Genomic DNA, 17,932 nt, shown 5'->3' on the forward strand with positions numbered 1-17,932 from the left:
ATTCCTCTAAAAGCCGAACAGTTGCAAAAGGAGCTACGGATTTCCATGACAATACGTCCGGAATGTTCCGGACAAAGCTGTGGTGTGTGTGTGTGTGTGTGTGTGTGTGGTTAAATTTGGGGTCAGGAAACAGCCCCACATTTTCACAGTCCTGTACTCAAAACATCAAAAGTATAAGTAAACAAAATAAAGCTGATTAGCCATTTTCTGCGATCTGCTAATACACCACAGCATGTATTCGACACTCGCTAGCTGCTAAAAAAAAACATATTTTAGAGTTTCGATTCTGATTGGTTCGTTTCTTTTTTTTATATGTATATCCGTCTTCTAATACGGTCTGGCATTCACGATAACAACCGAGTAGATGTCAAGATGGTGTCGTTTTATTATTTATGTCCGTGAGGAATTTCGTTTCGCATACTATCATTTAGCATCGCCGAGTTCTACGTTCTGACTGATCAGAAAGAAATGGGTTCTCTGCAACAAGATAAAAGATTATTTCGTCTTATTATTGTAAAACGAAAATTAAAAAAAAGGACCGGTGAAAATAGAACCGTGCCATCTACAAGCGTTATAACCCGAAGTGAGAACGGGAACTAACCAGTTTCATAAATATTCCACAACGTGAAAGAGATCGAAACTCCAACGACTTGTTTCTTATAATAAATCAATTCATTAATAAACAAGTTCTGGACTTGTTGGAACATTGCTGTGGTGGAATAAAAAAGCGAGAAAACACTTCAGGACCTGCTGTTATATGAAAATATGAAAAACTGTACCTCCACCCTGACTGACTGGAGAAAACACGAAAAAGTATCGCTATACGATATGTTTTGCCGTATTGCACATCCCGGATAAACAAAAAGGCTCTGTTGGTTAGGGAAAGTTTTTTACACTGTGTGGTGAGCTAGCTAATCCATAAGTAAGCGTGTGTGTGTGTGTGTGTGTGTGTGTGTGTGTGTGTGTGTGTGTGTGTGTGTGTGTGTGTGTGTGTGAAAGAGAGTGTAATTGAAAGAGGCATGTGTGTGCCTTCCTACTCTCTGAGAAAATTTGCATGAACTCGTTCAGTGGTTGGGTGTGTGTGTGTGTGTGTGTGTGTGTGTGTGTGTGTGTGTGTTTGCACGTCTGGGCACATGTGCGTGTGGGGGCTTCATTTATCTGCATGCCACTGACCCTAACACACACACACACACACACACACACACACACACATATGAGTGCAGTGTACAGCTGTGTCAATGACATACTGTCCATGTGAGACTCTTTGTGTGCGCATCGTCACAGTGATTCTGTGTGTGTTTGGGTGTGTGTGTGTATGTGTGATAGAGCGAGAGAAAAACAGGTCATTCCACTACTTCATTTCCCGGTGTTTTAGGGCCGAGAGCGTCATGCAAGCAACAGACGACACACACCTCGCACACAAACAAAATCCAGTCTAAACTTCCCGTCAGTCAAACACACACATTTTCCTCTGGCAACCACGCCCAACACACTCACACACACACACCCAAGACACACACACACGAGTTCAATAACGCTCTATAATCCGCCTCATTGCATTCAGTCTTATTTGAAAGAGTCATGCGGTTGCAGTCGACCTGTCTCAACATACCTGCTGCTCGAGCTCACCTGAGAGTCGGACGAGGAACAGCACACCTGGGTGCTTCTACATATGCATAATAGTGTAATAACACACATATATGACTGTTATAACCCCACATCCGCATCTCAGACCCTGAACAGTACATTTCCACTGATTCATGAGAGAAGAAAGTGAGCTCTATGATATTAATAGTGTTGGTCATTTGGCAACATGTCGCTTGCCTCATCCCTCATTCTCTTCTTGCTTCTTTGCACATTTTGCTCTGGAGGCACTACATGACCTCTGTATGGTCACATGTTTACATATTTCACCACATTTCACTGCACAATGCACCATTATATTTGCACACACACACACACACACACACACACACACACACACACTCACACACACACCATGTCATTTGCACTGAGTGGCTGCTGTTTACTCACTACCTCATACCTGCACTTTTACAACCCTATCATTTATATATAAATATAGCTTATTTGCATTTTTATTAACTAACACACACACACACACACACACACACACACACACACACACACACACACACCTATACAGCATATCACATAATACAAATAATAAAGTAAGTGAAAGTAGTATCTGAAAATGATGCAAAATCTTTTTTTGACTCAGTTCCTCATTACAGTAAATAACAACAGCGTGACACTGACTATCAGGATGTTTGGATATTGCAATATGTATATATATATGTGAGTGTGTGTGACATATAATTACCGAGTAACATTGAACAATACTGCGAGGTTTGCTTTTCTATTTCACTACTTTGCCGGTTTTATATCGTGTACCGTAAAATTTTTGGCCTCTCTGACCGACAGGAAGTCACGTTTTAAAGATCATTAAGGCTATAAAGGCGCGTTTATAGTCACGTTCTTTGAGCCAATTTAGCGCTTAGCGTTAGAGCAGCTGTGTGTGTAGCTACTGCACACCTAGACCAGGCCCTGTGCTGCTTATGATGTAAACGAGGACAGCGCACTTTCCGACCAATCAGAACGCAGAAAGTAAAAACTGTGCAGCTGCAGGCTATTGATCGTCAGATTGAGAATTTTTCCAAATTTGCTTTGAAAAAAAAAAAAAAACACATTTTCAGAGGACATGAAGGTTCTGTCTAGGGTTTTGTCTAGGAACACTGAAAAATCTTTATGAAAATGTTCTACTTTAACAAGCCAAACAACACCAACAAGAACAATATTATTTATAAATATACACACCCTGCTACTTAAAGATGCACGTGCCCTTGAAGGCACTTCTGACACTCTGTTTTATTAGTGGGTTAGTGATTTGGGAAACTTGGTGAAGAAAACTGAGGTGCACTTACAGGAACTTGAGCCGGACTTGTTCATTGTCCGGATTGCAGTAGAGTCTCTCCAGCTGTTCCTGCGCGTCCTCGGCGACACTCTGCCACACGCGCGTGTCCGCGCGCCGGATCTGCCAGTGATACGGCAGCGCGGTGTGGTGCCGCGCGCACTCGCTGCCGCTCAGGCACGCGCCGCGCAAAAAGTCCACGCACACGGGCACAGCGTCGTCCTGGCGCGTGTGATACTGCAGCTGCATGAGCAGCTCGAACACTAGATCCAAAGAGGCCTCGTCGCTTTTGTCGCGGAAAAGCTCCGCGTGACCGACGCCGCCTACGACGGACACCCCGGTGCCGCACGGCGCCTTGTCTCCGTCCTCGAGGGCGGCCGTGCGCGCCGGGGCCGGGAGTGGCGGCGTCGCCGGCGACGCCTCCTCCTCGCCTGGGTCCCTCGTCGCGACCGACGCCTTCTGCTGCTCGTCCGCCGTCGCGCCAGCGCGCGCCTCCTCGGCCGCGGCCGCCGCGCACATCAGAACCGGCCGCGCGGACGCCGGCGGCACGAACACCCCGTCGCCCGCTGCCAGGTCCTCCGCGCCCAGGATCGTGCTCAGAATCGGGCCCTCGAGCGCCCGCAGGCACTTGGGGTCCAACTTTCTCGGCGCGTGCTTCTTCTTGAAGTACGGTTTCACCAGCGGGATCTTGTCCACGAGCCCAATCCGACGATCCGCGAACTCCCCGTCAGCCATGGCCAGGCTTCCCAACACCTTATCTCCACTGTCATCCACTTCCGGCATCATGCCTAAACTTTTCTCCATGGGTTCTAAACACACACACAGACACAAATAAATATACGCTCAACTCACAGCCATAAGACTCATATATCAGTTACGCGTCTTCTTAATTGTGTTTTTTGTTTCCAGAACGCGTGGTCGGGTTGGGGGGGGGGGGGGGGGGGTCCATATAGTTTACCTTCTCGAAACAAAAGCCCTGAAACCAAAGAAGGAACCTACACGGTGGCGTAGAAGCGAAACGGAATCTGGTCGGGGGAACCGAGTCATGAAACGACCGCCGTTTTCACACCGATTATGATTATTATTATTGTCTGTTTAGCGCGCGCGGGGACGGTGCCGCGGATACAATAATAATCGGTCGTGGGGTGATGAGTCGCTGGGGTGTTGGTGGTGGTGGGGTGCCTGCAGGTCGTATCGTATGGTGTGGGTCTGATTGAAATCTCTTGGCTCCGGAGCGCGCGCTCTGCTCTGCTCTGCCTACGTGCTTCTGGAGTGAGGCGGCTCGAGCGACTCCGCACGTATGCGCGGCGCTTCCGTTTACACCACGAGCGCGCGAGAAAAACATCAAGAGGGGCTGTATATATATATATATATATATATATATATATATATATATATATATATATATATATATATATAGAGAGAGAGAGAGAGAGAGAGAGAGAGAGAGAGAGAGAGAGAGAGAGAGAGAATATCTGCAGGACATGTCCTCCTCCATTTCACGGAAAATCGGTCCAAAAAAAAAAAGAATCAGTACAATGCAGGCTTGTCCTCGAGGCTCCAGTGTTTCGTCTCTCGTGCGTGTCAACCCCCCCCCCCCCCACCCCCTCCCCAAAACACCCCCAAACCCCAAGCACAACAAAAACACCGCGTACCTGCGAACACCCTGCGGTCCTCCGGTTGCTCCCACGGCGCCGTCCTCCGCTCCAGCCGCACTCCCGCGCGCTCATGAGCGTGTCCAAGCCGCGTCCGCAAATTCTCCGTGCGACATGAAAGTAGAGGGACCGGGACAGGAGACGTAGGACAGGACAGCGACAGGGACAGCGCGCGACTAAACGCGCAATAGACCAGACGCTCTATGCTTCTCTTCCCCTCCCTGGAGCCACGGTGCGTCCTGTACGCGTGGACGAGACGCGCATCTATCACTGAGCTCTGTACAGACAGTTCTCTCTCTCTCTCTCTCTCTCTCTCTCTCTCTCTCACACACACACACACACACACACACGCACACGCGCGCTCGCACACGCACAAACACGCATGCACATTCGCACGCTCGAGTTCAATAGGCGGGGCTTGTGAGATCACACCGGGGGAAAAAAAAAAAAGGAAAAAACTAAAAAGACCCGGAAGTGAGTGAGCGACTTGACTCATCCTGCCGGTTTTTCATTGTATTTATTTTTACATTATTTTATTGATCTCGCGCACATCGGATCTGTTTTTAATCACAGGTCGGCAGGTGCACGCTAAGGAATGACGCAAAAAATCGAGAAAACGCAAGATCAAGAGTGTGTGTGTGTGTGTGTGTGTGTGTGTGTGAGGAGGCTGTGTGTGTACGTGCATGCGTGTGATGGTAGAATGGAGTCCCCGTGCGCTTTGTTCGAATCAGACCCGGTTGTGTAGGTAGCGCGTGACACCTTCCGGTGAACAGTCAAAGAAACCGGACCGGAGAAACTTTGCAAATGACGTCATGAAAGGGGACCGACTTATACGGTTTATAACGCTATAAGAAGTGCGCGGTTATAAACTTATGTCGGTGTAAGTAACTTTAAAGGAAGGACGGGTTTGTTATACATTGGCATAAAAAGGTATTATTTATATCAGACACAATGTTATAAGAAGGACACAATTGTGTAATAAACAGTGGCATAAGAAGGACACGCTTGTGTTATAAACGTCATAAGGACACAGTTTTGTTATAAATGACGCGATAAATAGGACCTGCTTGCGTTGTAAATGATGTCAAGAAGGGACGCACTTGTGATGTAAACAATGTCATTAGAAGGACACAGTTTTGTTAGAAATTATGTCATACAAAGGACATTCTTATGAACTCTTACGGACTCATTCTTCCATCACGCACACGTCGTAAGAAGGACAAAGTTTCATTATAATTGTCAAAAGAAGGGCACACTTGTGTTATAAACCACGTCATAAGAAGGAGATATCTGTGTTATAAACCACATCATAAGAAGGACATATCTGTGTTATAAACCATGTCATAAAAAGGACATATCTGTGTTATAAACCACGTCATAAGAAGGACATATCTGTGTTATAAACCATGTCATAAGAAGGACATATTTGTGTTATAAACCACATCATAAGAAGGACATATTTGTGTTATAAATCACGTCATAAGAAGGACATATTTGTGTTATAAACCACATCATAAGAAGGACATATTTGTGTTATAAACCACGTCATAAGAAGGACATATCTGTGTTATAAACCACGTCATAAGAAGGACATATCTGTGTTATAAACCACGTCATAAAAAGGACATATCTGTGTTATAAACCACGTCATAAGAAGGACATATTTGTGTTATATACCACGTCATAAGAAGGACATATTTGTGTTATATACCACGTCATAAGAAGGACATATCTGTGTTATAAACCACGTCATAAAAAGGACATATCTGTGTTATAAACCACGTCATAAGAAGGACATATCTGTGTTATAAACCACGTCATAAGAAGGACATATCTGTGTTATAAACCACGTCATAAGAAGGACATATTTGTGTTATAAATCACGTCATAAGAAGGACATATCTGTGTAAACCACGTCATAAAAAGGACATATCTGTGTTATAAACCACGTCATAAGAAGGACATATCTGTGTTATAAACCACGTCATAAGAAGGACATATTTGTGTTATAAATCACGTCATAAGAAGGACATATCTGTGTTATAAACCACGTCATAAAAAGGACATATCTGTGTTATAAACCACGTCATAAAAAGGACATATCTGTGTTATAAACCACGTCATAAGAAGGACATATTTGTGTTATAAACCACGTCATAAGAAGGACATATCTGTGTTATAAACCATGTCATAAAAAGGACATATCTGTGTTATAAACCTTGTCATAAGAACGACATATTTGTGTTATAAACCATGTCATAAGAAGGACATATTTGTGTTATAAACCACGTCATAAGAAGGACATATTTGTGTTATAAACCACGTCATAAGAAGGACATATCTGTGTTATAAACCACGTCATAAAAAGGACATATCTGTGTTATAAACCACATCATAAGAAGGACATATTTGTGTTATGAACCACGTCATAAGAAGGACATATCTGTGTTTTAAACCACGTCATAAGAAGGACACATTTGTGTTATAAACCATGTCATAAGAAGGACATATCTGTGTTATAAACCACGTCATAAGGACACATTTGTGTTATAAACCACGTCATAAGAGAGACATACTTGTGTTATAAACCACGTCATAAGTAGGACACATTTGTGTTATTATGATGACATAAGTAGGACATATTTGTGTTATAAAACACGCCATGAGAAGGACATATCTGTTTGTGTTATTATGATCAAATCAAATTTAATTTAATTTGTCACATACACATACATACAGGGTATGACATGCAGTAAAAATGCTTTATGATGTCATAAGAAAGATATATTTGTGTTATTATGATGTCATAAGTAGGACACACCTGTATTATAATCGAAGCTATAGATGGGGTTATAAATGGCGTTACAGAAAGTACCCGGTGTTTGGTTTGAAAGCCGAAGTCAGAGGGCGTAACTCTGTACACTGGACTCGAGCGCTTGAGGAAACGCCGTATCTTTGCTTGTGTTGAATTTCTCTTGTACTTGATGTTCAGCCAATACTGAAATCACATAATCACACGACTTCAGCTTGTTTCCAATTACCACAATAAAGTCAAAGCTTTCAGGTACATTGTCAAACACAGTTACAGTCAAATCCAAAATTATTGGCACCCCGTTCTGGAAACGGGCACCAACAGAAATACGATCTCTAACTCTAAATATCTGCTAAAAGCACAAAATTATTGGCACCCCATGCAATTTATATATTTAATAACACTAAGGATAAGATTGGGTATGATTCCTGTTTGGAGTTTTGAATTCATCACATCAAAACTAAAATATCTTTGAAAGGGGGAACCAAACGATAATATTCTTGGTCACTATAGCAGTACCTTTATCTTTGCTAACTTTTACATGTTTTCCTCATACCGGCGTTTCTTTCCTACTAGAAATGTGGTTTATACACCCTATATAGTAAGACAAAAAAGTTGAGATTTCTTAAGGCTTTGACAGTCTGCAGTTCTGCAAAATTGCAAGGGTGCCAATATTTTTTGCAAATATGCACTTTAGTTCCACAAGTTCCATTCAGATTTTGATTCACTCAGTTATCGCAGTTATTTCCATGTAGGGCAACAAGTGAACTGTCAAGTTATTTTTTTTTTTAAAACGTCTTTTCCTCCTCTATCACAAGGCCAAAGGAAGCGCACTCGTGCATGGATGAACGTGTCTGCGCGTGTCCTCTTCCATCAAACCCGAAACCCGGAATGACGTGTTTACATTCCCATGAGTGCACAATGAGCCCTGAACACAAAGCCGGCGTGACTCTGAGAACAGAAACATCAGATTCTAACTGTAATACGAATACTAACTAAACACGACATAGGTATACACACACACACACACACACACACACACACACACACACACTCAGAGAGGTCGAAAGTGAATCACAAGTAGCAATGTTACACCACGGATTTAAACAGCGCTGTCAAAAGTATTCGGACAACCAACTTTGCCATATGCCGTCTGCGTTTCTTCTCCAAAATGTTATAGAGGCACACAATCGTGTCCACATATTTGTGTTATAAACCACGTCATAACAAGGACATATCTGTGTTATAAAGCACGTCATAAGAAGGACATGTTTGTGTTATAAACCACGTCATAAGAAAGACATGTTTGTGTTATGAACCATGTCATAAGAAAGACATATTTGTTTTATAAACCACCTCATAACAAGGACATATTTGTGTTATAAACCACGTCATAAGAAAGACATATTTGTGTTATAAACACACAATCGTTTCAGATGTCTCTGGATGTGAGAACATTATATTTTCCCTTCACTCGAACTAGCAAACCCAAACCTGTTCCAGCATGAAGCTCTTCTTCACACGAGTTTGAAGATATGGAAGATCTCCTGCTATAGATCTCAAACCCTATTGGCATGAATGTGAACTGCACCCCTGGGGCTTCTCACCTTCTCACCTACATCAGTACCTGACTTTACTAACACCCTTGTGGTTGAATCAAATCTCGACAAATCTCGACAAATCTTGAGGAACATCTTCCCAGAAGAGTGGTGCTTATTGTAAAAGCAATGTGAAATGGGATGTTCAAAAATAAAATTTGTTTTTGAACATTTATATTCATACAATTGTGTTTTCTTATGCGTAGCATCTAAAGATTATGTAGAAATTGAGATTATATACAGTATATAAATATACGTAGTTCTTAAATTGCTCACACGACTACAACACATGGAGAAGCAGACAAGTTACGTTCACGTGACCTACCCACGATCGAGTGCAGAAATTTGCACAGGAGCAAATGTTTGCCTTTTTTTTTACAACAAACAATGACTAGAAAGGTCAGAAAGATTAGCGTGTACCAAAACGAGGTGTGTGGAGCATGCGAGGAATCTTTAGCGTGAACGTGGCGCGAAGACACGCCCATTTCTCAGATCTTTACCCAGGGCTTTGTGGGAATCTATCACAATGACTACAAATATTCTCGAGCGACATTTACGTAATACACGTACGCCAGAGCCAAAGAAACGTTACGCTTGTTTAACAAATAACTGTTTACTTATGTATCCTGTCCTGAAGGATTTTTTTTTGAGGAGTGCATGTCTTACATAAATATGTATAAATTCATAAATATATTATATCTTGTATATACATACTATATGGGCAAAAGTTTGTGGACACCTGAAGATTGGGATGGGGGTTTTTCCCATTCCACATCACCATTTGCAGTTTTCCACTCTTCTGGAAAGACGTTCCTCTAGATTTTATGAAGATTTGTTTTTGGAGATTCATTCAGCTATAAGGGTCTTAGTAAAAAAAATTTGCAGGCAACAGTTTGTGGACACCTGAGCATATGAGTGGGATGTCTTTCTTTTTGTGCTCATTCATTTACAAGGACCAGGTACTGATGTAGGTGAGGTGAGGAGGCCTGGAGTGCAGTCAGTGTTGCGATTTATCCCAATAGGTTTGAATTGTCATGGAGCTGGTTTTGTGTTTCATGCTGGAACATGGGTTTGGGTCTCCTCGATCAAGTGAAGAGAAAAATGTCATGCTACTGCGTCCAAAAACATCCTAAACAGTTGTTTGTCTCCGACTTTGTTCTAACAGTTTGGGGACAAATCACATATGGCTGAAAAATTCAGGTATATATTTTATGTTTTAATGTCCAAGTACTGAATTGTTGCTTGTATGTGACATGCTGAATTTAGAAACCATGAATGATCTTTGAGTGAAGGTTGATCTTCTATAATTATCAGTGATGACAGTAATGAGGTAAATGTAATTCGTTAGCGTACTTAAGTAGCTTTTTTTCACGTATTTCCAATTGGGTGACTTTAATTTTAAGTTCACGTCAAACATCTTTTTTTACAGAACCTCAGTTTGTGATATCATCTGTTTCTTTTTATTTATGGGCAAATATGCAGCGAGCAACCAATCAGGGTCGAGAGCATGCTCTGTTTTGTTCTGATTGGTGCTTGGTGTATCTACTGTTTACCAACATACAGTTCAGCATCAGTTCAACCTCAAGCAGAACATTTAAAGAGAATTAAATGATGAAGAAACTCCAGACTCGAACTCGACACAGCACACGTTTTTTATTTATGCAGTAGTTGAAAATATATTAATGACTCAGTGTTTGAGTTATTAATATCATTCTATTAATAGATTAGTGTGCTGAGAGTCACATTCGAGTCTTTTCACATTAACTGAGGTGATTAAGTGAAGAGTCTTGTGATAAAAATGATCATAGGAACATTATAGTTATAATAAATCAGTACTTTGAATACTTAAGTACATTTGAAGGCAAAAACTTTTGTACTTTTACTCAAGTGAAAGTTTAAAGGGACACTTTTACTGTTACTGGAGTCACATTTTACCGAGCGGATCTACTTTAACTCAAATACATGGTGTACTACACTGATAAAAGTTTTCAAACATATCTTGAAGATCTTCCTTTTCATTCATAACCAGGTCAGTAAAGCAGAAATGTCCTGATCCACACCATTACACAATTCATATAAAAAAATCAAATGTGAGTTAAATGTTATTGTTCAGAAGTATTTGAGTTGAACAGGTTAAAAACAGGCTCATGTTGAAAAAATCCATTTTTTTCTGGTTTCGTTCAAATTTCTGTCAAGTTTCCTCCTAATTCTGTCTGCTTAGAGAACGTCTGGGGATTTGACCCTCTGACCTGTTGTATACAGAGTAGCTGAATGTTTATAACCAGACACGCCAAGTGCTGGCTCAAGAAAGCTTTCTTTTGGATGCCCCAGGGCTTTCTGGGATTGCGCTAAAGAAAAGAAGGAGAAAGGGGGAGGGAAAAGGTTGTGGCCCGGAGTTATGTTTGGGGTCAAAAAAGAGAGAGGTCACCCCAAACAAAGAGCCTCGAACTATTGTGCCATTGGAAGACAGGAAGACGGAAACAATACCGTGTCCTCCCCCACTAACCCCTCTTGCACCCCCCCCCCCCCTCTACACATAGGAGGGGGGGGAGCAAATCAAAATCGGATCAAAGCTGATGCTTTTTCTCAGGGCCACCAAAGATGCCTGTGGGGGGAGATGGGGAAAGGTCAAGGGTTGGGCAAAACATTTGGAAAAGCCAAAGTCAGCTGCCTCCCTGACCACAGGACGCTTCTTGGTAACAAACACGAGGCTTCAGATCTACCTCCCTTCAGGAGCTTCGGCTCATTTACGTAACAGCATGACTCATTCGTGTCCTCTGCCTCGTTACTCTGAAAACAAAAGGCAAACTGATAGCATGCCTGAATCCCAGCCCTTCAGGGAGCAGCCAGCTTTTAATTAAACTCAACACAGTGTGGGGAATTACATTGTGTGTGGTGTGCTGTTATAAGAAAGTAATCAATAATCATCAAACAGAGGTGGCTTCGTTTCCTATAACAGCAGGCTATCAATCGTAATCCTTTTAGCAATTTTAATTGATTATAAATAATAATAATAATAGTAAAAGACTTTTAAAGTTTTTAGTTCCTGTTATAATGAATTACAGCAGCTATAAAAAAAAACAAACAGCCGGTATTTTTTTCTTCTTGAAGATTTTTAAAAAGTGTAAATTCCCTTATTTAATTCAGGTTTATTTGTACTATCCTTAATGAGTCATAAGTTCATCCCTAATGAATAATCCAGCGATGACAACGGTGAGGAAAAACTCCCTGAGATGTATGAGTATGAGAAAGAAATGTGGTGAGGAACCAGAATCAAAAAGAAATGTTTATTCATTACAGTTCCACCATTGTTCAGGTTATCAGTTGTTCACTGATGGAACTGTTCGTGGAAAAACTGCAAGTCAAAAGCCATTGTAGCAAAATGTCCAAAGGATATTGTGCGATATGACTAATGATGCACTTAAATATGATATCTAAAATATGATATCTACATTTATTTATTTATTTATTTATTTTTTTACATTTTATTGATATCAGATGATATTTTGCTGAGTGTTGCTACTTTAAGGACCACCGTGGACAGCTGACTCCACATTTTTTTATATTCTGTGTGGTGGTCAGTTGACAGCAGTGACACGGAAGGATCTTTTCCAATAAGTTACTATTGATTTTGTCATGGTGGTGAAGTGTGGAATGGGAGCCATGTTGGTTCAGAAATCTTTTTACTTTCCAGAATCTTCACTGCTCTAATAGTTTTAAACCATGTGTGACTGTGAGAGTAATGGAGTCTGATAAAATCTTCTATCTTCTGTTCTTACACAAGTTCTTTTGTTAGAGACAATAAAAATTTCCTCCAATCATTTAGTGTCCAATTCTTTGGTGTTTTGTGTTTTTCCTCGTTTGCTGTATCTCAAAAACGGTCCCCTGGTGGTCTAGTGGTTAAGATGCAGCGCTCCCACCGCTGCGACCCGGGTTCGATTCCCGGTCAGGGAACCATCCCCAGCCACTCTTAGTGCCGGTCCCAAGCCCGGATAAATTGGGGAGGGTTGCGTTAGGAAGGGCATCCAGCGTAAAACATGTGCCAAATCAAACGTGCGGATGATCCGCTGTGGCGACCCCTAACGGGAGAAGCCGAAAAGAAAGTTTTTAGTTTGCTGTATCTCAAAAACCATAAAGTGTTTCCACACTTTTCACAGTTCCTGTATCTAGATTCATCCTAGAGCAAAAATAAATGTTTGAAAGAATGAGAAATGTTTTTTTACAGTACATTTTTTTTTACAGTTGATTCATGATGGGAAAAAAAGCTGAGCTCACATTAATGACCGGAATTGTGAAATGAAAACCTAAACAGTGCAACATGAATCAAAACCTAGACATCCTCGAAACCAAACAGGAAGATCGTAAACATTAGAGAACTTACACACTGAGCGCAAATGGAGATGGAAAACGAAACTTAATTGTGACACCTGGCTTGTGATAAAAATATGAAAAAAAAGCGAAATATTACAAAAAATAATGTACATTGAACTCATCATTGAAGCGAGTGTACTAACTGAACCTAATGCTTTCACGTTCATGGTATATTTCTGTATATAGATTCTCTGAACCAGTAATCTAAACATCACAGTGCATATATATATACAGTATATATTAGGGCTGTCAATCGATTAAAATACTTAATCACGTTTATTCGCCGCTTAATCACACATTTATATCTAAACTAAATGTACCTTAAACAAATAATTTTCAAGTTTTTAATACTCTAAACTCAACATGGAGCATGAAGACAAAATATTCTTGTAAAAGTTTGAAAGTAATTCTGGTGTTTTAAATGACGTAAAGCATCAGGACGCCAAACTGAACTTTTGCTTTGTTTCCGCACGGATGGTTTTAATTGCCGGACGTGCGCGTCATGGCTCATTTTGATGCTCCCTTCACCATTGGATATTGCTTTATATATCAGGAGCTAAACATAAGCACCCATGACCCCAATATGATCATTGTGTAATTTAGATTATGGAATTGTGTGATAACAAGAAATTATGAACGAAATAAAACAGTTTTATTTGCTAAGGTATATATATATATATATATTTATATGTGCTGTCAAAATTACACAGACTCTCTTAACTAAAATCATGCGAGAAAAATTGGTCACATTATGTGTGCTTGGGCCCCTTCAAAACTATTGCTTGTGTCCATGGCAATGCAACCCTATACCTAGCAGCTACAATATCATTACTTACAAACATACTATATATTTATATACTTGAACTAGAAGAAGAAAACCTGTTCCAGCATGACAATGCCCTTGTGCACAAAGCCAGGATCCATGAAGATCTGCTTTACATAGGATGGAAGATGTGGAAGATCTCCTGCTACCGAGCTCTGACCCTCAACCCTATTGAGATGAATGTGAATGCTGACTTCACTCCAGGCCTCCTCACCTTCTCACCTACATCAGTACCTGACTTTACTAACACCCTCGTGTCTAAACGAGCACAAATCTCCACAATATCTTGTGGAACATCTTCCCAGAAGAAGTTGTGCCCATGGTCGTGTGTCCAAACACTTTTGACCTTACACTGTATGCACTAAATCCCAGACTCATGCAGCGTGAAAACAGACTTGAGACTAAGAAAGAAAACACTGTAACATGCTCAAGCACGAAGCAGTGAGCACAAACGTGATCCGACCTGTCCTGAGAGAGAGAGAGAGAGAGAGAGAGAGAGAAAGAAAGAAAGAAAGAAAGAAAGAAAGAAAGAAAGAAAGAAAGAAAGAAAGAAAGAAAGAAAGAAAGAAAGAAAGAAAGAGAACTGGAATTTTAATGACCTGACACAAAGCCACCCAGCAGGTTGCAGTCTCCAAAATGCCACACATGCTTCGGATACAGGCGCAAGAGCAACAACAAAAACCCCACTGACCTGAACCTGGGGTAAAATACCAAAAAGAAGCAGAACGAAACAGAAAACCGTAGATTTCGGATTTCCGTCCAGGAACGCCGAGTACCTCTGCCGTTCCTGTAACATTAATCTGGGGGAATAATCACCTGAACTTCTGACGACTTCAGGAAGCAGATTCATCACGTTCCTCGTTACGAGCATCTGTTACCACCGCCAGTTTAACATTAAACCACCTGACGTTGTAGCTTACAATAGAGCAGCTACAATCACACTGGAAAAAAGTGTTGTCGCTACGGTAACGACTGTTGTGTAAAGAAAATACTGCTACTGGAGATTCCTTCTATAAAATGTATTAAAACTTCACCATGACATATGACTTTTACATGTGCATGTCACTGTGAAGGAACTGTTACCATAGAAACTGTTGTAAATTGAGCCAACCCTCTGACCCTAATTGTGTGTGTTTGGTCATGGACGCGCTATTACACCAGCTCACGCTTTCGATTCATGGTGTAAGGATGTGCGTGTGTTTCTGTGTGTGTGTGTGTGTGTGTGTTACTTTCCTTTCTGCATGGCAGAGCTTCCTCTCAGGATGACTGGCCTCTTTCCTTTTCTCAGCATGGCAAAGTGGAAACAGGGGGAGGCCCTCGCTTTCCATTCCCCCTGCAGCACACTGAGCTTCAGAGTGACAAGCTCGAGGATTTCGCTCCACTCACCACTCAGGAATGACACTTACGTCACACGGGTTGAGTGTGAAAGACACGCAAACACACACATACATACACACACGCGCACATACACACACATGCACTTTGCTCCTCTGGCGTGTTTTCGTCTTTAACAGCAGTGTGAGCTGTCTCACCTCCTCCAGCTGTCTCACCTCCTCCAGCTGTCTCAAATCTTCCCCTCCTCCAGCTGTCTCATCTCCTCCCCTCCTACATCTGTCTTACCTCCTCCAGCTGTCTAACCTCCTCCAGCTGTCTCACCTCCTCCCCTCCTCCAGCTGTCTCACTTCCTACAGCTGTCTCACCTTCTCCAGCTGTCTCACCTCCTCCCCTCCTCCAGCTGTCTCACCTCCTACAGCTGTCCCATCTCCTACAGCTGTCTCCTCTCCTCCCCTCCTACAGATGTCTTACCCCCTACAGCTGTCTCCCCTCCTCCCCTCCTACAGTTGTCTTACCTCTTACAGCCATCTCACCTCTGTCAGCTCTCACCTCCTCCAGCTGTGCCACCTCCTACCCTCCTACAGCTGTCTCACCTCCTACAGCTGTCTCACTTTCTACAACTGTCCCACCTCCTCCAGCTGTCCCACCTCCTACCCCCCTTCAGCTGTCTCACCTCATATAGCTGTCTCACCTCCTACAGCTGTCTCCCCTCCTCCCCTCCTACAGATGTCTTACCCCCTACAGCTGTCTCACCTCTATCAGCTGTCTCACTTACAGATGTCTCACCTCTTACAGCTGTTTCACCCCTGTCAGCTTCCACCTCTCTTACCTTTCTTAACCGTCTCATCTATTGCAACTGTCTCACCTCTTTTAACTGTCTCACCTCTATCACTGTTCTTACCTGTTTCACCCCTCTCACCTGTTTTACCTCTTTCAGCTGTCTCACCTCTATTACCTGTTTTACCTGTCTCACTCTTCTCACCCATATCACCTCTTTCACTTTACTCAGTTGTCTCATCAGTTTCACCTCTATAAGCATCTTACCTGTCTCACCTCTCTTAACTGTCTCATCTCTCTCTCCTGTCTCACCTCTATCAGCATCAGATGGTGTTTCAGCCATCTCTCTCCTGCTCACTCTTTCCTGGTGTTTTCCACAGACTCCCCTGTGGTCTGCAGTGAAGTCGGATGACAGCTGTCTGTGATGCATCGCCATCTGCACCCACACACACAGACACACACACACACACACACACACACACACACACACACACACACACACACCCACACACACACACACACACACACACACACACACACACACACACACACACCTGTTATTTGGACTCCCACACAAATGATAAAACACAAAAGTACAGAAAGGCACAGACAAGGATAGATAGATAGATAGATAGATAGATAGATAGATAGATAGATAGATAGATAGATAGATAGATAGATAGATAGATAGATAGATAGATAGATAGATAGACAGACAGACAGACAGACAGACAGACAGACAGACAGACAGACAGACAGACAGAGTAAGCTTTCTCTCTGAGCGTTATGGAAACACTCTGAGGGAACAGAAGTCCGACAGGAAGCAGGATGGTTTATTGGGATGACTTTCATTCCCATGCCGAAGCAACTACAGATTCTTATGATAAACTGTTGTTGCGTTGCCATAGCAACCACCTGTGGGTGCTTCCTGCAGATGAGCGGTCCGTGTGTACTCAGCTCGTCCATCAGCCGTATGGAATGCCCCTCTTCTCCCTGTTTACGGCTCACTGTAATCTTTCACACAGCATTCAGAGAGATAACATTCCAGCTTCACAGATCATCCTTCACCTGCAACACAAAGGGCAAAGGTCACTGTGGAAAACTGCAGTCAGCACTGGCTATATCTTTAGGGACAAATGTACAATTATAAGTAATAAATTTATACATTCTTTTATCGCTGTAATGCTGCTTTGAGAGGATGTACACTTTTAAATGCACTGTACAAAAAAACCCGGAATTTTTTTATTTTTTTATTTTTTTTTAGTTAAACAGACAGACAGACAGACAGACAGACAGACAGACAGACAGACAGATGGACATAAAGCTAACCAGCCAGATAGACAAGAAACAGCATGACAAGAAACTGACTGACAGGAGAAGGAGATAAAAAAAATTTAATAGATTAATCGACATATAGATAGATAGATAGATAGATAGATAGATAGATAGATAGATAGATAGATAGATAGATAGATAGATAGACAGACAGACAGACAGACAGACAGACAGACAGACAGACAGACAGGGAAAACAAACATCAGAAACACAAAACATGCACCCACACGAACACACACACACACACACACACACACACACACACACACACACACACACACACACACACACACACGA

At 42.1% G+C, this 17,932-nt stretch overlaps 1 protein-coding gene and 2 long non-coding RNA genes across 3 annotated transcripts in view; all 3 read right to left on the reverse strand.

Moving 5' to 3' along the window:
• Positions 1-2,922, reverse strand: part of LOC310732207 — a 5,762-nt gene extending 2,840 nt beyond the window's left edge. Inside the window, exons 1-2 of the long non-coding RNA XR_014535386.1 lie at positions 1,715-2,922; positions 1-1,663 (exon numbers count right to left, since the gene is read on the reverse strand). The exon at positions 1-1,663 is cut by the window's left edge and continues 2,840 nt beyond it. This is a non-coding gene — a long non-coding RNA (uncharacterized lncRNA). The remainder of the gene's footprint in view (positions 1,664-1,714) is intronic.
• The window catches only part of tiparp (TCDD-inducible poly(ADP-ribose) polymerase), a 26,886-nt gene extending 21,751 nt beyond the window's left edge, over positions 1-5,135 (reverse strand). Inside the window, exons 1-2 of the mRNA XM_083552317.1 lie at positions 4,585-5,135; positions 2,943-3,738 (exon numbers count right to left, since the gene is read on the reverse strand). Of these exons, the coding sequence (XP_083408443.1) occupies positions 2,943-3,738; positions 4,585-5,080 (1,292 nt within the window). The 5' untranslated portion in view covers positions 5,081-5,135. The remainder of the gene's footprint in view (positions 1-2,942; positions 3,739-4,584) is intronic.
• Positions 5,136-16,167: 11,032 nt separating this feature from the next.
• LOC310732208 lies at positions 16,168-17,364 on the reverse strand. The gene is made up of 3 exons (XR_014535387.1): positions 16,613-17,364; positions 16,389-16,550; positions 16,168-16,309 (listed from the first exon to the last, which is right to left on the reverse strand). It is a non-coding gene; the product is annotated as an uncharacterized lncRNA (long non-coding RNA).
• Between the last annotated feature and the right edge of the window lie 568 nt (positions 17,365-17,932).

This window comes from Silurus aristotelis (assembly GCF_946808225.1).
Source record: "Silurus aristotelis genome assembly, chromosome: 10".
Classification (NCBI taxonomy): Eukaryota; Metazoa; Chordata; class Actinopteri; order Siluriformes; family Siluridae; genus Silurus; species Silurus aristotelis.